The 26,850-nt window shown below is 38.5% G+C and overlaps 1 protein-coding gene across 2 annotated transcripts in view; it reads left to right on the top strand.

Moving 5' to 3' along the window:
- The window catches only part of Nachralpha4 (nicotinic acetylcholine receptor alpha4), a 168,119-nt gene that overhangs the window by 108,200 nt on the left and 33,069 nt on the right, over window positions 1–26,850 (top strand). For both annotated transcript variants that reach the window (XM_077406027.1, XM_077406028.1), the window contains exons 6-7: window positions 17,357–17,472; window positions 18,695–18,863. In XM_077406027.1, the coding sequence (XP_077262153.1) occupies window positions 17,357–17,472; window positions 18,695–18,863 (285 nt within the window). The remainder of the gene's footprint in view (window positions 1–17,356; window positions 17,473–18,694; window positions 18,864–26,850) is intronic.

Below are 26,850 nucleotides of genomic sequence, written 5' to 3'. Positions count from 1 at the left end.
TAGAAAAAATATCCAGATTATATAACGCGTATTCTTCACATATTTTCTTAACGAATTTACAACCGATTTTAAAACTGCGCTGATATGACAGTCGTTTCTATTGAACACATCTTAAATAAATAACATTTTTTTTTGTAATTGCAGCTTATAGTATTTGTCGAAGAATGGAGATTTATTAAACGAATAGATTAAACTGTGTAACTTTGTAGCACAGAATTTATCCACGAGAAAGCCGTGTTTTTCCCGAAACACATATGTATAACAAAAAAAAAATGTTGCGCATACATATTCATAGATATATCTATATGCATATTTATTGTGCTCTCTTTGTTTCTTTTTGTCTGCAGATATATGCACTCCGCATATTGATTGTGTAGATTTTTCAGCGTCTATAAATTCAAGTCTAATTGCTGACAAAAATAAAATGCTTTATATCTTTGATACATTTAAATCAATATGTGTGATTATATATATATACCATTATATATTTACTAAAAAAATTAAAACATAAAATGTTGGCAATAATATTTGGCGTGCGTGCGAAAACGGCAGCTAAATCGACGAGGTATGTTAAGCGTTACATCCATTTAAAAATTTTCTGATAAATGTTTAAAACATTTTCAAGCATTTCAAGCTATTCAAAAATTCGACAACTCTTCGATCAATGCCGTAAACTGCAATTTATATTTAATGTGTCATTTACGGTATTTTTTATCAAGCCATATATAAAGAATCGGAAAACGGCGACTTTTTCGTTCGGCATTTTTACGAGCGCTTTCATAACTTCGCTCAAACTCGAAACGAAACAGCAGTGGCGATTGACCGCGCTAACTTGATATCGCCCGTCAAAAAGTCGTCCCCTTTCGGGCTTCCAGGTCGGAGGGCCGCAAGATATTCATCGGGAAGTGCGGGAATTCTCCGATCGCGCGCACGAGCGCGAAAAGGGCGCATCCCCTTTAAGAGGCTCTTAGGGGAAAGTATAGTGTGCTTTCGCGGCTTTAACTTAGCAGCGGCGAGTCGTTGACTTGTTGAGTGGTTCATGTCAACGTGACCGGGTCAGAGCGCAGTCCGATATTTGCCGGAACAACCGACACGCCATGCCACCAACCGATGCGAGACGATGCGATGGGACGGGACAGGACGGGACAGGACGGGACCGAGAGCGCGACGCGCCGCGCCGTCGACTATCCATCGACTTTATACGCCATCAGGATCCGCGATACGTCGATCGCACGCCCCAGCGTGAAATCCTGTCAGCGCTCAGCGCATTAGAATGCATCCAAGCTGTGCCATGCGCACATCTCCGTCACACCCGAACGTCCGTATATATAGGACGGAGATTCTGGATCGATGCTCAGCAGAAATCGGCCGGCTTTGTACAAAAAACTTTTTCTTTTTCATTCGAGATTCGACCCTGGCGCTAAATCCGCTCCAGAAAATATTTACCGCAGCAATTTATAAAAATTTATGTTTGTTTGTTATGTAGATTTGCAGATGCGTTTTTTGTAGTCAATTTTTGACACAGAAAAAGTAAGAATATTATTATCCGTTCATATCGTGACAAATTGATAATGAAGAAGTATATAAATACGTCATTAATTAAACAATAAGTTGCAATCTATTTATCTTGTTTCAAACTCCCACAATTTATAGGTTGACTTAATAATAAGAAAAGAAAAGAGGAAAACAAATTTTTAATATTGTTACACTAATTACGAAACTTTATAACGTGAAATTTAGATATTTTTATTTTACAGTTAGAATAATGACTTGTTAACACTGTTCGTATTAGTGACTAAAAGTATCGCGAGAGTTTCTCATGATTACAGAAAGAGCTCGCAATTGTAGAATTTGTTCTTGTTTTTCTACCCATCTCTACGTAGATACAGTACCTTGGAAAAAAAAGCTTTTCCGTGTCTCTCTCTTTTGTATTTTCGGAATTACGAGCTCTCGTAATTGGGATTTACACCTTTGGAGTTCACGTAAAAAAAAACTGTTATGTTTCGCGAAGAATAAACACAAAAGAAATACTCAGTTTTGAACAATAGTAAACACGAATAAACACAATGCATATAATACTATGCGTTGCATGTTTTGAAGGAAACGATTGTAAATTATTGTAATTAATTCAAAGATATCCAAGTGCGGTTCTCTTAGCGGGTTTTATCGATAGAAATTCACAACCGAGAGAGCAAATTAAGCTCATTCAATCAATTCGCAAGATCCGAATAGAACGAAACACGACTCAATCTCATGTCCATTATTACGTCGATTTACGATCCATCTGAAAACAAGAAGAAGTATCCAGAGTTGAGTGCATCGGTTCGAATTTTGTGATCATCGATAATACGTCCGCTGCAATTCCTGTTATTATTGAACGCACATAAATTAGACTATTTCGAGTTGTACTAATCTAAGGAGGAGAGGAGGATCGGCGGACGGAAGGAGAGAGAGTTTATGTATTACCGTGATCGCGTCTGCCTCAGACGTTTCTCTCCGTGTCTTTTTTTACCGAGGAAATCGAATCTAATGCGAACGTTATTATTTATCGCTCTCCTACCATTGAACGGCTATAAAAAGATGACCGCGAGAAATGGCTGCGTGAACTTTGCGTCTCCTGGAGACGGAACATCTTCAACCCGATTGTAAAATTGTGGCTGCGTTCCGATATTCGCTGCCAATCTACTGAAAATCTATATCTGTACGTAACGTAAAGACTATACGTACGTAGTGTACGTAGCCTGTGTGTTACGAACAACGTGAAACAAACGAGAGAGAAAAAAATCAATGCGATATATACATATATAGGCCCATATTCTCAAACTGTCTTTTATCGATAAAAGCGCGCTTTTCTTTCTGAGATGCTACAGTTACGTATACTATGTAGCATTTTAGAAATAAAAGCGCGCTGTTATCAATAAAAGAGAGTTGAGAATATGGGCCATAATGTATATATCGGTTTGATCTTTATATATTGAAAGTGGCGATTGACGTCGTTATTCCTTCTCGAATAATGCACACGAATTTTATACCTTTTCCATGGGGGCTCGACTTTCCATAGTGGCGTCGGCGCCTTTTGTACGCGCGTTTCGCTTTTATCATGCACTTACACGTACACACAGACGCGACATGCATCAATATACACAAACGCATACACATACACGCGGGTATACTTTACGTGTGTCATGCCGAAAATGCATTTTCCCGCGGCGCTCGCGATGCAATCAGAAGTGGCTTGGCTTTGTGTAAGATAAGCGAGCATAAGTGCGTATGCGCGGCGCATAATATCATTTTACTTCCTTAATAAATTTGACTACGTCGCGTTGCCATTATCTTTCTTATCCTTCCGAGGTAGAAGAACAATATAATTACGTGAAGATGTTGCCAGCACGTGTGCAAGATGATTTATAATTAAATCGTCGAGATTCACGGTATTACGTTTTTTTAACTTTATAATTGATTTTTTCCTATAGCAAAACACGATACGCGATTCTAATACGAATTCTTCTCGAAAGAATTGACATTTAATTTGATTTAATTTCTGTTAAAACGAGATTAATTTCAAATTTGTCGAAGAATGCGCTAGTCAAGTATAACGATATATATATAATTTAAAGACACACTTTGTATGCACTTTTTTACCCCCGTGAACTTTGTGCGCGAAAAAAAGTGCTAAAACGTTCGCTAAGAGAAGAAAATCTCTTATATACAGAGTTTAATCTCGCAGTTTTTATTTGTTGCACAGCGAGGTCTGCGATACTTACCCGTGGAGGACCGCGACGCGGCGGAAAGATTAAAAAAGGATGCATCGCGCCCCGCGGTTGCAGCCAAGTGTTGTACACGCAGTTCACACATTCACACGTATACACGCACACGTATTCGCACGTATATATTCCGCAAAGTACACGGAATCTTATATGCATACACACTCGGTGTACACGTTACAGGCTGTTCCGAAACTGCCAGGCACCTTGAATAAGCCACACGCGTATCCTCGCGTCGTTTCTCTAATCAAGTCTAAACATTCTTGTACATGGGTCAAACTGCAGAACACAATGGACATCCAAAATGTTGCTCGCGGGAGTCGTGCGTTCAAACGAAACGACTAGACTTTTATTAGAAGCGCGAAAGTTTAGTTAGCGCGTCTATTATTAGAAGGTATCGCATTTTAGAGATGTGTTCGCATACTTTTTCCTTAGATGTTTCCACCGCGCGAAAGTTTCGGACCATCCCGTAGAGAAGCAGAGTTTTACTCAACACTACACGATCCATTTACACTCTCCCAAAACATAAATATGTATGTTTATATTATTGTTGGGTGTATGTAAGTGTGCGTTATGCGATAGTAAAAGCCAAGTACCGCAAGCTCAATGTGTTGTTGCGCGTAGGAAAGCGTTAATGTGCTTGCGCGCTAGGAAAGCTTTCTGTCTCTAGAAGGGCTGCAAGTGTGATTGTAACGCAACAAGAGGGACAATAAACGTGTCGCCCGGGACACGGCAGGTGTGAAGAAAGCGCGCGTCCTTTACGCTATTCTCGCGGGTGCATCGTGCCCTGGCGTTAACGGCTTAACGGTTTAATAGCCCGGTTTTATCGCCCGAGATTTAGAGAAAGGACCGGGCTGCCAATTTTCCTTTGCCACCAAACGTCCTAATTTACTCGTATATTACTATTACGCCGCAGTCGATAACTTATATCAAACGCACATGGGACACGCGAGATAATGTGTTCGTCGTTGTACAAGGCATGTCATTATTTCCATCGGAATCAGTTATCGCCTCTCTTTTTAATAAATATTCCATTTTTAATCTTTTAAAGTCCGCGAAATTAGGTCGCATCTGCTCTCTCCGATGTCATTTTTTCTTATTTTTAATTTAAAATATAGCTTCGGTCACAAGAAATATTCACGCGAAATAAAAAGGTTCTTTATTGATATTCCTCGTACATACGTTTTGCTAAAAGATTCGCTCGGGACACTGGACGCCACGTTTACACATACGGTTTAGGAAAATATGAGAGAGAACGGTATTAAAATTCAGAGTCAAGTAGGTAAGTTCGGCGTTAGAGGTGTCGCATAAATGTGTAGACTGGAGAGCGTATCAATTTGTGCTCCAACGATATCGTTAGAGAAAAACGTTTGAGTCGATAAAGAGGCTCCTGTTTTCCGTCGCCCCAAAGGAGCGCCTCGATTTTACGGGTAGATCGCCACGATCAAAGGGACAGAATTCCGTAAAAGTCGTTGTGTAGTTTCATAGTTTTCTCCTATCGAATGCGAGGGCCAAAGTAACACGTTATTCACCCAGTCGTTTTTCCATCCAGATCTACAAAAACTCGGTTTTTCTTGTCCCTCGGGATACGTCTCTTCAATCTTGAAGTAACTCTCTCGAGTGGATAGAAAATAATGTGAAAGTATTAGGGGGTATCAAAAATTCGATGAAATTAGCAGTGTAGGAATATTTGATAGATACCTGATCGTAAAAACGACTTCATAGAAATGACTTTTATACAATAAATAATATGAGAAAATTATTAAAATTTAATATACTGTTGCATTATGTTTATAATTAGAGAGGTTTTTAAATTCAATCTCTTAAATCAGATTATCTTCGTTATTTATTATTACGCGGAGAAGATAAAAATATCGAGCGAAACCCTCATTAACACTTGGACAAGTAAAATCGGAAGCGAGAAACATTCCAATAATCGCGTGCACTTGATGCTAACGTGCCGTGCGCGCTGGAAATGCAGCGATCTGTCAAAGAGCCGAGTTCGGCGGGGTGTGAAAAATTGCGAGGATTTTTCAGCTCCACTTCTACTTCCGCATCCGCCGCGTCGTCGGCCCGGGGGCCTCCAGTTTTTTCTCCCCTTCCCCCCACCTCGAATTGGACTCGTGAGCTTTCTTTTCCTTCGTAGGAAAATAGGTCGCGGTCCGCGTCGCGTTGAAACTCGGTTAAGCGGCGAGCGCCGCGCGTTACACCTCGCGTCGTGATTTATGCACGCCCGGTGTTTCCGGTGTACGGTCCTTCGTACAAAGGCGTTGCAAACCCCGACTTGGACACTTGAGAGCAATCATAGAGAGATTTATCTTTGTTGAAGTATCACTTGCACTTAAATAACGACGATGTCCCGGAGACGTCTTTCACCGATCCGTCGTCTTTACGTGCACCCTCTTCCACTTTTACGTTCAAGTCGTCTGCAACGGTTAAAGCGAGATTTTATTGCGACCCGCGCACACATTTCGCGGCGAATAAGTGGCACTGCTGCCTGTTTAATGTCGGCTTAGCTAAGCAGCTGTGCGTCGTCTGGAAGTACTTTGTGTTTCACGGTTTTATGGCTATCGTCTGTATAAAACAATGACCGGACGTTTTATCGCGCAATTGGAGCGTGATCGATGGACAACGGGAAATCGTAGTTTATTCTTTTAGAAAATAGACACCTGCAGGATTTTTCTCTCAATTTTGAAGAAACTTTTTTAAATTACAAAAAAAGTGTTTATTCTGACAACCTTTGGCAATCGAAATTAAAACATAAAACGTTACAGCGTTTTTTAAATTAATTTTATAGATGGTTCACATTTCTTTGTGATATTATGATGCTGTAACACTGTGAGAGATATTAAAAGAAAAAAAAATAATCGAATTATATATAAATTGATTAAAATACTTAAATTAAAAAATAATTGTCTTCTCTATTGGCAAACGTTATATAATCTGATAAAACACCGAAACTCCAAACTGATAAGTTTGCAAACACGATATTGGAATAATTATTAATAATCTTGGTTTAACATCAAGTATCGGTAATTCCGAGAAAATTGCGATTTCCTGGATCCATCCTACGTAACGTTGTAATTTTACTTTTCCTCGCATTGCATATACATTCCACGAGCTGTAAAAACGTGATCTTTCGTTGTTGTAAATATTACACCTGAATCTCCAGGAAATGAAACTCGAAAACCGCGGTAGAAGAATATAACCGCTGAGTGAAAACAAGATTTTGCTTTTCTTTGTTAAATTATTGCTAGTGCAACAGATTGAATATTATGGAGACGCGAGAATAATTCAGCGCGCGCTTTTGTTTGGTCGAGAAACTTTCGAGCCAAGAAATCTGACTGGAAATCAGCTAACTCGTTAGCAAGTTCGCTGAGATGTCTACGAAAAAAAGTTCCGTTCCGTTGCCGGTGAAATAGCGTTCCATCTCTTCGAAAGAATTCTATTCGAAGAAACTCCATTCGCAACGAATTAAGTCACTTTCTCGCTTTTCGTCAGAAACTATCAAGAAATATATCCCTGATATCACTCTATATATCCACATTTATTAAGGAACAACATTGTCGAAAATTCTCTTGAGAAAAGAGCTCCTCGTGTATCCGCAAGCTTCTCTTTAATAATGTTTATTCGCGTCTTAGAAACGCGTCTTCTTCTGGCACGATCTTCATGCCATTATTGCGCACAAAAAACGACCGAAATAACAAAATTATCCAGAAGCCGATCGCTTAAATTGATGATTCAGAATAACAAAGCGTTTTGACGAGCTCGGTCTGCAAGCTCGCACTCCACACGAATTCCCTCCCCTCCCGGGGGGGGGGGCAATCTCGAGACCGCACGGCGGCGCTCACCCCGGGTGCAAGTGCTTACGATCTAATCTGATTCGCACACGGACTCGCACTCGGGTCGCCGACCCACCCTAGCACAATTAGGCGAACTACAGAAACGTGCATCCGTCGAAGCTACGGCTTAGTGCCTCGCAGATAAAGCCACCCCCGGATTCTCTCCACGCGGACTACGTGCCGCAATCGGCGATGTGTATCGCCACGTTATCTCCCTTGACGGCGTTTAAATGTCGTTTGGGGAAAATTGCCGCGGAAAAAAGAGACTATATGTGATAAACGGGAATCTTCTCGGGATAGGAGAAATTTATCAGAGCAAGCCAAACACCTCTCATTCAGCTTGCTGTTAACAATAAATTAATCATGTTAATTATATTTGTATTATTATATCGATAAAGTTTTAGATTGAAGAATGTCATTTTATCACAGATTATTATTGTCTCGATGGGAATTTACTTGCATGAAAAATCTCTTAACTGGCACATTTTTTAAATGCTAATTGTAAGCATAGTCTTCACTACATTTGATTGCCTTTAAAGTAAGGATTTGTGTTTTCTTCAATGAAAAATATATCTCAATTTTTATCTCTTATTTCATAATATCTTTAAACTAATTTTTTTATAGAGTTCAAATTAAATAACTGATGGCGAATAGAACATTTTAATCTTTATACTTCTTCGATAAATTGAATGAGCCTTTTATTGGAATGTTTTATTATTTCCGATCAAGTTACCAAGAAACGCTATAGTATCTCGCGCCAAGTATATTTTATTGATAAAGTACATCCGTGAGACATTATATCATTACAGAAATAAGTCAGTATTATATATGTTAAAGATGCAAATATTGGGAGAGAATATAGATTTTTCCGATTATAACGATATCGCGGTGACGCATATAAATGCACTTGACGCAAGAATTTATTTGACGAATATATGCGTGTATTTTTCTTTTCGATTTATGTCATTCAGATAAGATGACGTTCTCGTCATCATCTTCTTCGCAAAGATCCAAGAATTTTGTTGCCGTAATAAGCAATGAACTCTTATACCGATTCTAGAAAATTCTTTCTACTAATTCCTTTTTACGTAAAAACTTATTTTTATAACTAAACAATCGCAAAATTTTCAACGCTCTGCATGAGCAAATTGAATAAAATTTCTATTTTTTACATTTTTTTCTATTAAACAATTTTAATTTTCCATTATTCGAAAGCTGGAGATATATGATCGTACAATGCTGTTTGAAAAAAAATTGTAATGACAAAATTAAAAATTTTAATTAAATAACACTGGGATTGTAAATTTTGACGTTGCATTCCGTTAAACGCATACGCTTGTCGAACTGTCTCGCTACTCTTCAATCAGTCTACGATTGATAAAACGTCCCTGCGCGGTGCTGATTGAGAAATTGTCGCTGGCAATTATCGAGACCACGTGAATAACATGAAAATTCAGCGTATCCAATCATGAATAAGCACGTCTCTCACTCATCGATGTAACTTTGTGGACCGACTTGCTCGTGAGGATAACGAATAATAATGTTATTTGCAATCAAGCGCAATCAGCCCCGGGAGTTAATCCAATCCGGGACTAATACTAATCCATTTGGTCAATTTGCATTGCAACGGCTAAACTTCCCAAAGTCTCTTTCGGTATTTTATAAGGTGGCCCGCAAGTAACCGCAAGATATGTATTTAGATTTATGCACGGATTGTATGCGTAAAAGCATGTGTAAGTATAGAGACAATTACTTGCGGGACATCATGTAAAATAATGAGACAAGATTTTAAAAGGCAGCGAATTCTTTTGGGTGATGCAAACGAAGTCGGATATTTTGTGTCTGTAAATTTAACGAGAAATATTCGAATCTGTTTCGGTCTGTAAAAATCAGATTCGAAAATACTTCGATTACTTTCAGTTAACAGTTGCGAATCTGGGAGTATTTATTCGCAAACGATAAACGCAAATTCAAAGATATCGTATCATTTTTAGTCGAGCTACGTCAGAGCTCAAAATATCTTAATTTTTTTTAATTTTTTTATAATAAAATCTTCTCAATTACTTTTAAGAAAGTTTGTCCAATTACTTTCAGCGATAATGTCAAATCCAAGAATATTCTATTCGATTTTAACATCACTATCGAAATTTCGACTATATTTGAAAGTATACCCCCGTTGTGTATTCAATCGACGCGTGATAATGCTGCTCTTATCGGAAAAAACATGGCGCCTGTGTTACTGATCGAATCGTTATCTTCTATGTAGAAGACCGATGACGAGCGTTTAGCATCCGCGAGAGTTTTCCGCAACTTAAAATGTGGGTCGCTCGATAATTGCCAACGATCGGGCGACGCTGTTCCAACGTGGAATTCATTAGCCCGATTTATCTTGATCTCCTGCTTCTCCGGGGTGCTATTTCCGGTAAGGCCACTTCCCCCTTACGCGATGATACACGAGCAACATTCTCGATTACATAAACGAGAGGTCACGAGCTTGACAGGCGTGAGAAACGGAAATAAAATTTACACACACAAGAAAAAGAAATGTCAAATCAAAACTTATATATTTAAATTAACGCATCATTGTTTCATATATGTACACGCATGTATAATCATCTTATAAGAATTTTGACTTTTTATTTCAACTTTTTTTCTTGGTTTAACTGTATAAATCTTCATTCAAGCAAGTTTTCTTAATTCGTTTAACGCAATATTCTCTCATTTCAAGATTTCTACGTTGAAACTAAAAATATTTTCAATTTAAGGATATTCTTTTTTCCTGTGCAGGAAACACAAAGACACCTAAGAGAAATCTTTAAAACCAGTTGCAGTTCAAGATTATTTAGAGCTCGCTTTAATTAATTATATTTTCCTTCTCCGTGTCATGTGACACTATTATATTAGAAAGAAACAGCGAGTTGTTGAACTAGGCTTTATTTAATCTTCTGGTACAATCTAGATTTTCGATGCAATTACAATCTATTTTACAAATATTTTTAAAATTTTATAGAAATGGCTTTTCAGCTTTCTCTCTCGTATTCTTCTTCGCGAAATGTTTGCATTACCATTCGCGATTCTTCGTTTGGCAATTCCCATATGGTACGAAATTTATTCAAATTAACGATTGCATCGTCCAGAGAAAAAGCAGGATAAACACGCAACAACCATGTTCCATATAAGCATATCGTCTTCCTGAGTTTATCTTTTTCTCATTCTTCTCATTAAAGTTCCTCCATTTTAGTGGTTGTCAGTGTCAACGTCAGGTGCGGCGAGGCTTTTTCAAAAGCTAATCCTCGACGCCGTATTCGAAGGCGTGGCGTAATTTTTCTTATTACTTGTCGTTCAATATTGTCTTTCCATTACCACCACGTGTTTAAAAAGGATGAACACCAATAGATTATGTAGATCAATTGCTTTCCAGGCATAAATATATTAATATGATTTTAATATTTATTATAATTAAATTTTTTATTGCTTTTTATGGATTGCTTGATGAATGAATGCGTTAACGGTGCACGAACTCAACTCTCAATCAGACCGATTTCGTGATAAGAGATAAAAAAATAAAAAGCTAAAAAGGTAAAAGAGAAAGATATTTTTAAAAAGTGCACGCGCGTAATGGATTTATAGCTTGATATAAATGTTCTCAAGAGTCCAACTATTGCCACTTTTGTATACCATCAACTTTGTTTCAAACATGAAACTGTCTCCTCGTGAAATTTAAGTGAACCGTCAAGTTTGTCAAAACTTAGAGATCAACGTTGACGAGCCTTATTCGATATAACAATTTTTTTTTCATTGCTCGATATAAATAAATCTTTTTTCCGTTCGTCGCGATAACCATCGCGACAAGATAAATGAATCGCGTTTGCAACGATGAAAAAATTGTATTTGCGTATTCGAGCGATTCAGCTATCGTTTCGTACTCTACAAAGAATGTTTCTATTTGTTTAAAAGGTTACACTTTTATTTAAAAAAAAAATGAAAAATTTTAGTATTGCAGGGAAATTCTGGTCAGAATTTGGTAGCGGAATACTATTTTGCTCATTTCTGAAAACGGCAATTTATTTTCTGCGCTTCATGCTCGCGGATTAAATCAGAACTGGAAAGGTTCGTATATTTTGGGTCGCCTGTGCAGCCAAACGAAAGCACAAAACGCAGTTATGAAAGCTCGAGTTCACGCTTGCAGAAACCGGGGGCGTTTGCCGGATGGTATTATGCAAACTATGATTTCATTCGCTTGCAAACACGTGGAATTTATGCGCCAGCTAATATCATGCAAACCACTTTGCACGGCCTGTGCGCCGTCCACTCAAGAGACTCCCGTGCGAATGTCGCGAAAATTCCGCAGCTGTTAGATTTTTCAGATTGTCGTCAACTTTCGTACGCCGCGTCCTTTGCTACGTTGAGAATATAAAATGGAGCACATTATGTTTGACATTAAGTTTCAAGAAATTCCATAGTATTACTTTTGTAGCACATTGTAAAAGAACAAGGACATCAGAATTGTAAAATAAATTCTTTATTTTTAAAAATACGTTTAAGTTACAATATTTAAATACTTGAATATGCATGCCAATAAAATTGGATTTTAAAGCATTTGTTATACTTTTACTTGGATAATTTGGATATTTTAACTATTTGGAGTTTGAATAAAATGAATAATTAACGTGCGCAGATACTTTAAATTTGCATTTTTTAAAAATTGAATCTGCTTCGTCTATATTTTTAACGCGCTCGGAGGGTTCGCGTTCCTAAAATTTACGTCATTTTCACGATTGTAGACAAAGAATAAAACATAAAATTAAGTCTGTTTAGAATGAAGTACGTTTGTTCTAGAGAAGAGCGTTTTCCTCGTAAAATGAGAATTTAACAAATCTCGAGTTTCATTTTGCAAACCTCGCAAATCTCGCAAATCTCGTAATTATTCATTTTGCACCGCGGCGGTCCGTCCGTTCCTTCGCGAATCTTTCTTTCAACTCATCATGCGGCCAACTTTTCGGAGATAATTCAAGATCTCCGTTGTCCGAGTTTCTCCATTAAGCACGAAAGTGCGAGACAAGGACGAAGCGGATCGTGAAAAGAAAAAGGGCGGCAGTCGCGGCATCCATCATCTTTCGGCCGCAATTCATCATACGCCGTTCCGCGAGCGCCGTACCGATAGCTAACGACAAAAAATCACTGTCCTACGAAATCGATTCGTCCGCCCATCGTAACTTCTTCGTCGATGTCAAGTGCCCGCCGGCAAAAAGCTACGGTCCCTGAAGAAACGCAATTAGTCGACTCGACGTGGACGCATCGAAATTATACTTGGTCCGCGTTCCTCCCGTTTAAACGGCGCCGACCCGGAGTGGAAAAAAGGAAGAGGACAGACACAGAAATACGAGAGATCTTGAGTAAGGGCGCAACTGCAGTCTCTCACAATGTTATTGGCCCTGTCACGGTAGAGTTTTTTTGCTAAAGAAAAAATATTTTAAGAACGCGGCGTATACTTGCGTCTAAATATTTACTTGCGTTCATCTCTATGTCGATTGTAGAAAAAATGAGAGGAGGCAGGCGAAAGTATGAAAACGGGGAAAAGGGTGGATCTATTTTCTGATTAAGGTTTTATTGATCTTGATACAACTTTTATAATGAAAAAAAGGGAAGAGAATTTCTCGCAAATGACGAATTCTTTCTGACATCAAGAACAGCGCAGTCTACTATAATATCTAATATTTATATACCTATATTGCTATTCATCTGTTACATTTGCAATGCAAAGTTTTTCTGTTCTCAATCGTGAAAGTGGTCGCAATTAAAATGCATTACGATACGGCGTACCGATCGAGCGGAACGCACGTGAGGAAAAAACCGTCGGAGTATTTTAGAATGTTAAGTGACCGTGCGCTCGCTCTCGCACGGCCACAAAGTACAATTTAACCCGCCCACGATGCGAGAACCCGCGCGCTCTTCATTGTTGAATACAGCACACCCCGTACCGCCTTTCGCCGTCATTCCCCCCTCCCCCCTCACATATCTTCCCTCGTCGTGTCTAGACCGAGGTCTAGACACCGTAAGCCCGGCTATCTAAACCGCCTCATCGAATCACCCTTTCAACCCATCTTCCATCACATCAAGCTCACCTTCTATCGCATCAAAAGATCAACACTGATCTTTCGATCAGCAAAGCTCCTATTCTCGAGGTTCGTGCGCCGTGCGAGAGATCGATTTTCGCGAAGCGCGATAAATTCAATATATGTATATCATGCAAAATTTCCAAGCAAGTTCGCAAAATTTCGCCGTGTTTGAAGACCAAAAGTGACGAAAACAAAGCGGTATTTTCGTTTTTTTCGGCGAATGTAGGTGAAGTTAAAATTGTTTTCGCGATCGATTATACGCGGTATAACAAAAGCAATAGGCGACGATGCAATAAGTGGAGCACGTGGAACTACCATGACATATATCTCAGTCAAGCAATCTCCAACGTATCGGCGAACCAGCTGTCTTGGCGGCGATCCTTCAGAAGGATTCGTCTCTTCAAATAAGTCAATAAACAATCTATCTCACGCGTTATTATTTCTGCGAGTATCCTTTAACATCCGCGCCAGTCTTTCGGCATTCACGACAAAGATTATTTAAAATCTCCGTGCTTCTTTTTTTTATACCAGTCGCGAAGTTGCCAGCGGGCACTGTGAAATTCGAAACATTCTCGAAAAAGAGTTCGAGGAACGTTCGAGTCTCGTTTGACCGATGTTACATCGCCCTGGCCATTTGTACCAGTCGATTCCTTTCCGAGCTTGCAATTTTGAGAGATCTTCCGGCGACATTCATCACTGCTTAAAAAGTACGCGCGTCTCGCGTCCTTTGTAACTTACGTCTGTTCTTCTTCCCAAGTCGCGAGAAAACGTTCACAAATCGTCGGACTTTTATTGGGCTTCTATCTCCCTTTGTACGTCAGTTAGTCTGAAACAAACGCAGTTTGGAAAAGTGCCACGCGGAACTCTTTATTTTTCAAAAAATCTGAGTAGAAGAGCTACGAAGATAATATACTGATCATTGCAATGAACTTTTGCTTTGAAACATTTCTTCGTATTTTAATTTCACCGTCGACTTGAGGAATTTATAATTTCTGATAAAAGATAAGGATGAATGAGAATATACTTTTTTTATATTTTAAGCAATTATTGTAGTGCTAATAATTATATATATAACAGAAATAATCGGTATATTAAATTAATTTATGTACAAAACATTTTATTACGAAAACGACATTTAATATACAGCAGAAAAATACAACAGTATATGCTAGAGCTAGATGAATGCATAGAAATATAACGATAAATGAATAGTAGGTAATTGTAATAAAGTGATACTGCGGAGGGGAGAGAGAGTAAGTGCTATAAATTTTCTTCGTGGAACGGGAGAGTAAATTGGCGAGATAAATGCGAAGCGGGTGAATCACACGTAACGATTACGAGACGTGCAAGATAACGCAATTTTTAGAGAAAAAGGATTGCGCGACGTGCTTCGACTGATAACGCATATTCTTTAAATTCCGTTTTCGTCCGACTACACCCGCGAGATTAATGTGGCAGCCTGTCTACACTTCAAAGGATCTTTAGCGAAGTTCGCCAAGATCAGATGGTACGGTATACCCCCGCCGGTACACGCCGCCTTTAATTAATTCCGTCTGCAGCACCTCGATTTCGCGTGAACCTAAGTGAAATGTTACTCCGTAGCACTGCAGGTGCGAAGTGCGCGTTCGCGAGTATAATTCTCGTTTTAGCGGAATTTTAAGCCGCACACGTCTGCATAATTGGGTGTAAAATCCTTGAGTATGTTGTTTACATAGCGAGATAAAACCCTTTCTTAGATACATTACCAATTTTCATTTGAAAACTTTACATTTTATTCTCGTTAAATTATTTCACACAACGATTGAATTTAATCTCGGAATTCGAGCTTTTCTTATCGGAACAGACAATTATCGGATTTAAGTTGGAGAAGTGGATCGTAGAAAATCACAAATCTACTCGAGTTTTCTTGTAGTCGTTTAGCTTTTTCACAATTTCATAAATTGATACAGGACGGGAGAGGAGAGATACTGCAAGTTTGATTAGTTTCCTTTTCAGCTGTTTTCATTAAATACACTTGAAACTTTCAGAAGACGAACAGTCCCGTGAAAAAAATTTGTAACAAAATTGCGCTCTCGGCAAAAAAACAGACGAACGCGATTTACAATAGTGCATGGCTCTCTGTGTCGTCGCGAAAGCCGACTGGCTCGTCGGATTTCGGGGCAATTCGGGGCGATTGCATTCTTCGGAACCGCGATCACGGGCGCGCTGCATCGAAATTGTTGTTTGCCGGCTTTAATCTCGCCCCGCAGCCAGTGACAAAGTATCGTCCGCAAGTGCACCGTTCCTCGAGTCCTCGAATCACCGGAGATGCGTCTGCCCGAGGTATTTCACGGTAATACCACTGCAGAGCGAGCGATCGCCTGGGCCAATGGTTAGACACTTACGTAACATTAAAGCCGCCGCTGGCTTTAATCTCGCTGCATGTCGCTCGAATGGCTTCACAGAGAAGACAATGTTAGAAACTTAACGGCGGAATTATTCCCGATGAGGCAACTATTTGTGCATCGGTTAACTTGGTCCCGCAATAGTTATCGTCGTAATCATATAACATGCAGTAAATTTTACACAGTAAATCGCAAAGTTTACATCCATAAAAATGTTACTGTACAAATTACAGCAAGTACAATTATACGTTTTTTTCTGGAATAGTAGAATTTAATTTTGCGCGATAAAAATTTCCCAGTATATTGAAATAACTGATGTCGCCTCTAACTCATGGTCGGAAGAATGAAACGTTGTACAAAGAGCAGACAGTTTATTAGAGATAGAGTCAGGAGCTCGCGTAATATCTCCGCGGAAAAAAGTGACAATGATTATTATAAATTGGGGAGGATAAAGTTTCAGATTTACACGAGAACTAATTTTTCTTCTGGGTAAGGATTTTCATTATCTAAGCTACACAAAGCTTCCACGGCAGTCTACAGGTCGAGGTCGAAAGTCGCTGTCAATGATTCTAAAAAAGAAACATATTTATACACCGAAAAGTCGCGGCTGAATGGAAACGTCTCGTTAGCGTTAGGCGCATATAGCTACTGTTACAGCCTTGAATTGACGAGTGAAACCGAATCGAGTGCGCTAGTCTGGTTTCTTTCTTTGACTGCGTGTTCTTTTTACTCTGCAATGTGGTGCACACATATAGATATCGATATTGTATATAAAGGCGATATACTCCGCTGATCTAGTTGCTGCTCTAGAGTGTCCTGTTGTTGCGGACCACCACAGTCGACGCTCCATTTTTTCATTCCTTGACAATTAGCTCCCTCTGCGCTTCTGCGAACACCAAGTGCATCTCAAGACAATGCACTGAAAGTTTTTTTCAGAATTATTATTGTTCGTAATTAAGCAGTTAACCGCGAGCGTGCAGTTGCAGACCGAAGCCCATGCACGACGAACCGATATATTTGTTAAATCCTCTTTTAAGATTCGAGGAAATATATTGGAAAGATACATATAGTAATGGAATCCCTTTTATCTTGTTTATATACGTTTTCATAAGAAGCTTCACTAGCTCTCCGACTGCACGCTCGCACGTCAGAGATGAATTACGTGGGCATGGAGTTCGAACGTTTTCAACGACGGCGAGCTTTCTACGCGCGCGAGCTTAATGCCAGCCACTTTTTCTGTCACTTAGGTCGATCTAAGGCACATGGACGAAAAATTGGGGAGCAACGTGGTGGACGTGGGAGTTGACCTATCCGAATTCTACATGTCGGTAGAATGGGATATTTTAGAAGTGCCTGCAGTTCGGTAAGTGTCCGTTGCGCGCCATTTTATTCGATCCTCGAATTCGGAGAATTATGTTGATACATCGCTGATGTTTGCATTTTAGTATATGATATAAAAAATAACTCTATATATATTATTGTAAAAAAATTGATCGGAGTTTTATTGGATCCGTTTATACGCGATATATTTCGTAAAACTCTTAAATTGAGATTCGAATTTGAGATCTCGTGAATTGTGGTTTATCGCCTTGTGTCAAAATTCAATATAAGATTTGTCATAAAGTTCATCTATCCTCTCTGGATAAAATCTCAATCTAATCCCGGAGATCCTCAAATATGGCAGAGGAATCTCTCTCAAAGCGCGTATAAAAGAGACTCCTTTCTCTTTCCTTATATGAAACGCGTTTTGATATTCAATATGCTCGCCTGGCATATAAGCGAAGCTTCTGGGCACGATTCAATTCCTGATATTCAGCATGCCGCGATGCAACGGGAATCGGGTTCTGCTTTCGGAAGCTGCCGTAGTAGTAAAATGGATGTTTTCGCAGACACTTGAGGTGACTTGCCACTAAAGATGTTTAAGATATTCCGAGACATCCGATGCTTTAATGTTCGAACACTTACGGTATCAGTATTATATCTCTCATATTATATGGATAACGAAACTGCCGCGGAAATTCTGATCCAACGAGTAGATAAAGTCAATCGCAATTACATCCCAAAAGAGGATAATGTATAGGAGGGTAGGTAGCAAAATTTGGGTCAATCGTTCAATTTGTAATTTTCTTGTGTATTTAGGATCTACTTTTGTGTAAAAAAAAAAAAAAGAATTGAATGTTTGAAAAATAAATTCAAATTTATTCACGACACAAGACACACTGACTCAAGTTTGAAACCATCGGCCTGAATAGAGGGGACAGACCTGGGGGTCGAGGGGGGGAATGTATAGGGAAGTCTGAACCGAGTTACCGCGACTTAGAGAGATCTTCGACGGAGTTATACGACCTCGCGAAACTTTCCTCATAAGTCTCGCTCACCGCCGACCCTACTTACTTAAAACGTACTTATTGTCGGGGTACAAACGCCTCGCCGCGCCCAGAATAGCGGAATTTTTACGTTTTTTGGGCGATTTTTTTCTTCTCTCTTCTTTTTACTTCATCGCCGTAATCCTACCGCGCGCCCCTTTGCTCGTTCATCGATCCGGCGATTAACCGCAATGTCTCTTGCGTCTTTTCTTCTCGCAGGAACGAGAAGTTTTACACTTGCTGCGACGAGCCCTACTTGGACATCACGTTCAACATCACGATGAGGAGGAAAACTCTCTTCTACACAGTGAACATCATCATCCCCTGCATGGGGATATCGTTTCTTACGGTTCTCACGTTTTACCTGCCTAGCGACAGCGGCGAAAAGGTAAGCCTCTCTCGTCGATAAATATTTGCGTTTATTATCGCATTTTTATGTGTGCCTCTGATTACTTAGTTCTCTAAACAGTCTAAACCTCCGATAAATTAATGATAAATTTATTATACGAGGGATATCCATTTTTAACTTTTCTTTCTTACTTCATATTTCTCAAATGTTTGTTAAAATTTGGCTTGTAAAATTAGTCCCGTGAGATTTGCTTCTTTCTTAATTACTTTAGCGCTTGTAATTTTAATTAAATTGCAAACGTGATAGCAATCGAGAATCAAAAAGATTTCGTGAAAGTTTATGCTAATAATTATCGTACAATATATCATTCTCAGGAAAATATTATCCGAAAACAGGATACCGTACTGGATTCTGTTTTTGGATAATATATTTTCAAAAATACATAACAGCGAATAAACATAACTGAAAGAGAAAGAATAAGGGACCGAACGATTAATCCCTTTATTCTCTCTCGGAAGCGGCCGCGGGGCAGACGTGCGTGAAATATGCGGCGAATTAGTTCTCTTCCGCGTGTCTGTCGGCCTCGTTATTTACTCTTATCTGTAGGTAAGAGCTAGTAGGTGGTTATATACGTTTGGCTCGACGGCGCCGGCGATTTTTCATCTCCACCCCGTCTTCCACCGCCAACGACTTACTACCATCTCGACTCGCGCTGTTCTCGCCCGAGAATAGATCCTTTTCCCGCGCTGTCAATGCAGTGCATTAACATGTAGTACCAAAAAGATTACTCCCACATAGGAATAAGTGTTTGAGGATTATTTTTAAATATTTTTGTATATCTTTTTAGTGTCGCTTGGATATCCGTACGTCACTCGGATATTCTGGACAGCCCATTGATATTTTTAAGTCTCTTCAACATTTCTCGACACTGCTTAACTACGCGTTCTGTCAAACAGATCTTCGCTAAATATCCTTGGATATATTCTGTAGGTATAGATATTCTTTGGAGAGGGAGATATCCTTAGACGTCCTTAAGTATCCACTCAACATGCGTGCCGTGCCTGAGCCTACGCGTTTTCTCCCTCCGACGAAGGAATATTTTTAAGAAAGGTTTATCCCGCCAGAACGACGCTTACAGCTGACGTTCTTCCCGAAGCGTTCTTCTTCGCGCGAAGTTATCGACGTATAGCGTGACAGCTCCCCGTGCCGTACGTTCCCCACGCGTTTTTTCCCCGTTAACGTTCCTCGGCACGTTCGCGACATGCCACAAAGGTTACTCGTTACTCGGTGAACTCTGGCATTGTAAAATGTTTTTTCTTTCCCGACCTCCCTCGGCCGGCAATTCTTTGTTTCTTCCGCTGGGCCGACCGCGCGGACTCGCGCTCGAGTAATTTCTCTTTTTCCTTGCTCTTTCTCTCCCTCGTGCCTCTCTCCTTCTCGCTGAAAAAGCATAACTATTAGTCGTACTTGAGCGCAGTTGAAGAACTATTGATCGCGCGTGCAATTAGCATCCGGCGTCATTAAGAAGAAACGAGCGACAGTCGATTGTATTCCGAAGTACCGGGCGTAATAGGAATGTTTTTACACGAGGCAACATGTTTGCCTTCTTTCATTAACCCGTTCAGTGTCGAATCTTCATTGACTGAAAGAAAATATCAATTTGTCGAGCAGTTTCCTATACGTGGCACGCTAGAAACTTTTATTTTCGCGCAAATTAATTTTAAAATTATTAATTAATTTAATTAATAACCTGCATAATTATTTTAATTAATTATCGACGGAATTGCCAAAAGAATTTTCACATTTGTAACGTCGGTCGTATTGTAAATTGCATGGCTTTTCTCTATGTTTAATTCGTACTTTTCGAATAAATTGTTTTAAACGCCGCTTTCGCTCCGAAAATGGAAAATTACAAACGTAGATATACCGGTCCGATATTCGGCATTTTTGACCAAAGTACGGCGGTGTGATTTGACGGGGACACGAGAAAGCGCACAAAGTCAATCATTCATTTTATCTTTAACCGTTTATTGATTTTGCTTCCGAGAAGCAGGCAACGCGAAAAAGAAACGCCAATCCATTATGCATTTGCTACCGCCATTTTCAAGCAAAAATATAAGCACGGGACACGTTCCACGTATACGTTTGCAATGTCCACAATGAAACATTGTGCAAGACCGTGTCTTGAAAAAAGATTGCGACTATGAATTCTCTCTATGTTCAATTCCTTGTTCCTTATTTCTCTCTTACGCCACTTTTTATCGTTCGGTCAAATCTCTTGTGCGGTGGTGAACTTTCGCGCGGATTTATTTCGCACAATTTCGGGAGATACGTTATAACCGTTTGAGAAACTATATCTCGATTGTGCGTACGCTTGTTTCTACGCTGTCGAGTGTCGCATTCCATAATTTCTCGCAAGATTTTCGTGGGATACATCGCGCGAGACGTGCGACGAATGCAAGCGAAAAAAGTGACGCGAAGAATTTGCGAATGACTTTTCGCGGAAGCGTCTCTCGTCCGGATAGCTGTCGAGTCGAGACTTTGCTATCAGCATTCGCGTTCCGTAATACGGATCTTCCGTCATGTCGGAAAAATGCGAGGAAGTTATAAGACGTGCCAAGAGTCGCCGCGCATCTTCGGGATGTACCGGATACCTGACTAAAAAATGCAATGCTCGTTCGTGTATCGTGGCATATATAGTTACTGCTGTCAATAATCAATATCGAAAGCTAAAACAGTTTTATATACGGAACGGAGCTATACAAGAATACAAATAAAGTTCTCTTTCTCTTATACCTATAATATTATATTATATAAAGCACAATTCTCCACGCGTATTTTTTAGTAACTTGAGTACGCGTTTTAATAAAAATTAATCTTTTGAACATTCAGGTACTTAATATTTAATAATAAATAAAATGCCAAATAATTACATCTTTCTTAGATTATGTTAAAGACAAATTGATTCCGATAAATACGATACAGCCATAAAAATGCTAATCTTGTTGGTAAAAATATCTTTTTTTATGCATCGTATAGAGCAGATCATGGAGGACAGATGCTACCAGATGCGAGGAAATATTAAAGGCGACCTTTATCACACGGTATAGTCACACTTCAGAAGCTCCGCGGCCTAAACTCGGCGCGGTTATATAAAGCCACCTTTACACTTGGAGTTTTCTTGCGAGTTTGAGAGTTTCATGCTGTCCTTAATAATAGTTTGTTCTTGTTCTTACATAACAGTGAAATAATTTGTGGCGAGCACAACTGGCGCATTTCTCTCCCAGTTTAACACCAACGAATGCATTATTTTACTAAGTTTGCATCGTTAGAAAGGTATAAATGATGAGAGAAGCGCGGAAGACTGCGAATATTTTCCGTGTACGTTGCAAAAACCGAAAGGATTTTTCAATATTTGTAGGGCGGAAGATGGAATAAGGTGATAGAGAAAAAGGAAAATAAATTTGGTTGCGGATTTTTGAACCAAAAAAAAAATAAAGCCGCGAGCGTCTGTTGCTGCTTCTAGGCATGTCAATCAAGCAGAGGGAATCGATAAGCAATATCGCGGTTCGGTGATTGACCCGCAGCCACACTGCGTCTACCGAAATTGCATACCGCATGCATTCCCCGCTTCACCTTTTATGACATGCCTCATGACTGTACACCGCACTGTTTTGTCCCAGTAGTTTTTATCGTCGCATTTTTAGATTTATTCGGTTGAGCACCTCGTCGCGTTTACGAAGATATTTAATGAAAAAATCAGGTTTACCGTGCAGCATAAATCTTTCTCTCATAAACCCATATAGGAAAGAAACTTTGAAACTTCGTGTCCTGGTTAAATAACTGGGCGATATTATAAAATTAAGAGAAAACATCAAAAAAAATATACACGGAGAGACTTTTTTGTTATATTTTAGCCTTAAATTCACTACAAACTATAGGGACAGCTTGGCAACCAAGAAATTTTTAAAATATACAAAAGACATTTTCTAAACAGCGCGATGAAAATTACGAAGCAGATTGGTAAATTTTAAAAAATTATTGAAATTTCCTAGATATAGGTATTTTAGTAAAATTAATTAAATATATTTTATATTTTAATGTATATAATAGATATTAATATTTTTTATTATAGTAGATATTAATCAGAATAGCTCGCACATAAAATTCTTGGTGGTACATGTTGTCCCACAACTACCATGATTTCAGGGTAAATTTTAAGAGAAAATTCTCTCCGTGTATGTATAGCTGAATATATGATGTAGACAAAAAATTCTGAAGTTAGTGTTTAATTTATTCATTGCATAATTATTATTTTTGAGCTTAACCTAATTACACACGAAAATTTGGTACTCTCGAATGTTAAGTTTTGTTAATTTTCATCAAACGACTATGTTTTATGCAAAGACTCGATGTTGCGACATAACTACGACGGGAGATAGATTAATTATCAAGAGGTTTGTAGACGACTCTTCTACGCGTGGATCGATGCGCGCAATCTGGGATGCCGCATGAAGATGTTGCTCGAAGGTTATTATCATTTGACTGATGCAGGGCGGATGTAACGGGTGGGGAAAATGGATGACAGATACCGCTGAGTATTATTATGTCATATAAAGGGAGGAAGAGAGGAAGAGAGTGAGAGAGAGAGAGGGAGAGAGCGGATCCGCGAACAATATAATCATATTTGCCTTATAACATTCCTATACACGTTCAACGTGATTCGACGATTTGCGCTCACGGGCGAGCCAATTTCGCTGCGGGCTAACATTCCACTCACGTTAATTACGCAAACAACCCCGCTTGAGGACAAGTAAGGTAAACGGCCCAGTTATAGGCACCTTTATAGCAGCGGCCCTGATTTTCTATTATTTACGAACGCGATATATTGTTAAACCCCAAACAAACTATTTTAACACGTGCATTAAAGCTTTCTGAGTAAGATTCACCTATATTTTTAGTTAAATCATTCAGTTCTAATAAATAAATAATTATTTTTATAATGCTCGTTACTGCCGGCGTTTTTGGCACTATCGAAGTGCTCTGCCGCACTTTATGGCACCAACGGGCCCAATTTTCGGCACTTCGAGACGTCACAGTTACTTAAATTGCGCTGCCCATATATGTAGCTGTGAAAATCAATGGTTAATTCCTAATTCGTTCACTGGTAGGTAGTATATTTTGTCAACCTCTATGCAAAAACTACATATAATATAAGATATATGAGATAAATTAGCTACCTTCGAAGAGTCCAAAGTCTCCATCACTTTTTTCTCTATCTGTGCTTACTCTGTTACAACAGATTTTTTATATATTACATTAAAATACAAAAAATAAGACAGGTGAAAATAAAACACAGAAAACAAACTTTATCTGTAGCGTAAAGTGTCAAAATGTGTTGAATAATTAATAAATTTCAAACAAATTTCATAAAAATTCATTAGAATTATTTTTTTCATAAAAAATGTTTTTTATCATAAATTTTCGAGTTACAAGTATCAATAAATCTACCTCAATTTCTAGAATAATAAAGCAAAATTGATGATGCAACATATTACAAACTCTGTGCCAAAAAGTGAAACATAACCTTCATTACGTGACGCACTTCTTGGCATCGGGAATTTAAGGGAAAAACTAACATACAGATAAACTATTACTTATCTAATCGATAATGCAAAGTAATCAGCCGAAAGTATGCCAGCAACTTTCTATTTGGAGTCACACGAGGGAAGCTATACGCTTTTTCTTCAAACTAATCTTCTTTCTTTTGCTTGCATATTGCTTATTAAGAACTTCCTTATAAGAATTACTTTATTATCTAAAGTAATTTTGTATTATACAATATATATACTTATTTTAGAAAAGATTTTATTTAAAAATTGTCAAACATGGATTTTCTCTTTTCTCACATTGTCTGTAAATAATGTGTAAGAATATCTTTTAATTTACACATCACATTATTGGTAAGTAATCACTGAGGTGATTAAAAAACTTCCAAATAATTAATACTTGCTTTACGGGTAATTTGCTTAAAATTTCATTTTACTAACGTGAGTAGCTTCCGGTATCACACGCGCATATTTTACAAGACCAAGTTAATCGAACACGACGTGTCACGTCAACCGTGCGTCAACGTACATACGCGGATCTTGTTTAACTGCGGATATGCCATGACGAACAGACTGTGCTGTGACAAGGCACAAGCTACAAGGCATGGCAGTATTAGTCCACATCTCTGTCGATCATACGCGACTTACGACAAGCTCCTACAAAACATCTAAATTATTCTTTTATCGGATTATGGAATTTTTATTGTATAACAGAATTATTGAACGTTTTTTCAAGCACTCTAATTCTATGATTAATTTATTTAATTATATACACAGAAAAAAAAAGAAGTGTTAAATCAAGACTTATATTCTTGTATATAAACAAGAATCTATATAATCTTGAAATGAGATATAAATTGCGTTAAACGCGCGCGAAGAAAACTTGTTTGAATGAAGGTATTTGTATAGTTTAATAATCAAGAAAAAAAGTTGAAATAAAAAGTTGAATTTTTTATCAGAAGATTATAGATTCTTGCTTATACTTAATACAAGAATATAAGTCTTGATTTAACACTTCTTTTCTTTTTGCGTATGAATTTATATTCAGAGGATTAGGAACCAGTTTTCTGAGGCTTCGGAAGCAAGTAATTAGTATCATAAATAATAAGAATAACGATAAAAAGTTTTTTAAAATTCAGATGAGATATTTTACGAACTGGAGAATTCGGGACAAAGTTACCTATATATTCCCGCAATATACAACAATTATCGGATCATGCGAAATTTATTCGGAAACGTTTGTTCAAACATTTGGTAGAAACAACGACAAGATACGCGTGCGATTGCCAGGGGGAGCAGAGGGCAACAATAATTAAAGGCGCGGTCGGATGGAAAGTAACTGAGCACGCTATCGATCCGAATGCATCGATGAAAGCCGCCAGAGCGAACGACAGGGCAGCAGCCCGATAGACGCTATCGCCCCTCCGGTGGTCGATCCTTTAAATTAATCGCTATGAAACGCCATTGCGATAGTGAAACCGCAGTAAAAATGAAGCGCGCGCGCCCTCGCGTTGCGTTCAATTCGCAATAAAAGCTACTGACTTGCTGCCCGATAAGAGCCCACCGTTGATGATCGCGTGTTATACATTCGTGGTTGCTGGAAAATGTAAACTGGTTTTTCATTACTGAGCCAGTGCGGCAAATTCCGATGTAATCGACGGAAAATGCGTTGAAAAGAAACGACCCGTTTTACATTCAAGTCATAATGGAAGCTATTATCTCACACGTGATTAATGATTAGAAATATTTTTAAACAACTGTATGTTAATTATACTGATATATTACGACAGTTATAGATTAGGGATTAAAAGTTAACATAAATGCTCGTTAAAGAGAAATATACAAGCAAATCATCTTTTTATTTGGCTCTTACATAAAAATGATAAATGCATAATAAAAATAACTGCAAATTATTATTTATATAATAAGTGTAATAACTGTGTAAGTGTAATAATAAATGATAAAATAAATGTCATACATGCTTTAAATTTTGGTCAAATAAAAATTAAATGAATAAAGGTCGGCAATTTATATATTATTTAATGAAAGTAGCGATAACGAATTGAAAATTGCGAAAGCTGAAAGAAATACATTAGCTTATAAAATTTTTGAAAGAGAGATATAAACATTGTCTGGCCACTGACGCTTTGATGGATAGTTCCATGTAACGACGAGCCGTACTGGTGTAAATTAATAGTCGTAAAACTCCGCAAAGCACTATTAAAAAACCACGCGACTGTCGCATCTAATTAAAAGGGAAATATAGGCTGACAACGTGCTATATGCTTTCGCAAATGCGTTTCGTCGGAAATTATTTATCGGGAATTATCTCACGGGAATTTATACAAAACGATACATTTATACAAAACAATTATATACATCCTACAATGGATATTATTGACAGATAAACAATCTCC

Source organism: Temnothorax americanus, unplaced genomic scaffold (genome assembly GCF_048541705.1).
Source record: "Temnothorax americanus isolate GAGA-0224 unplaced genomic scaffold, ASM4854170v1 Scaffold20, whole genome shotgun sequence".
Lineage (NCBI taxonomy): Eukaryota > Metazoa > Arthropoda > Insecta > Hymenoptera > Formicidae > Temnothorax > Temnothorax americanus.
The sequence above is the reverse complement of the archived record's forward strand: the minus strand, read 5'-3'. Positions and strand labels throughout refer to the sequence as shown.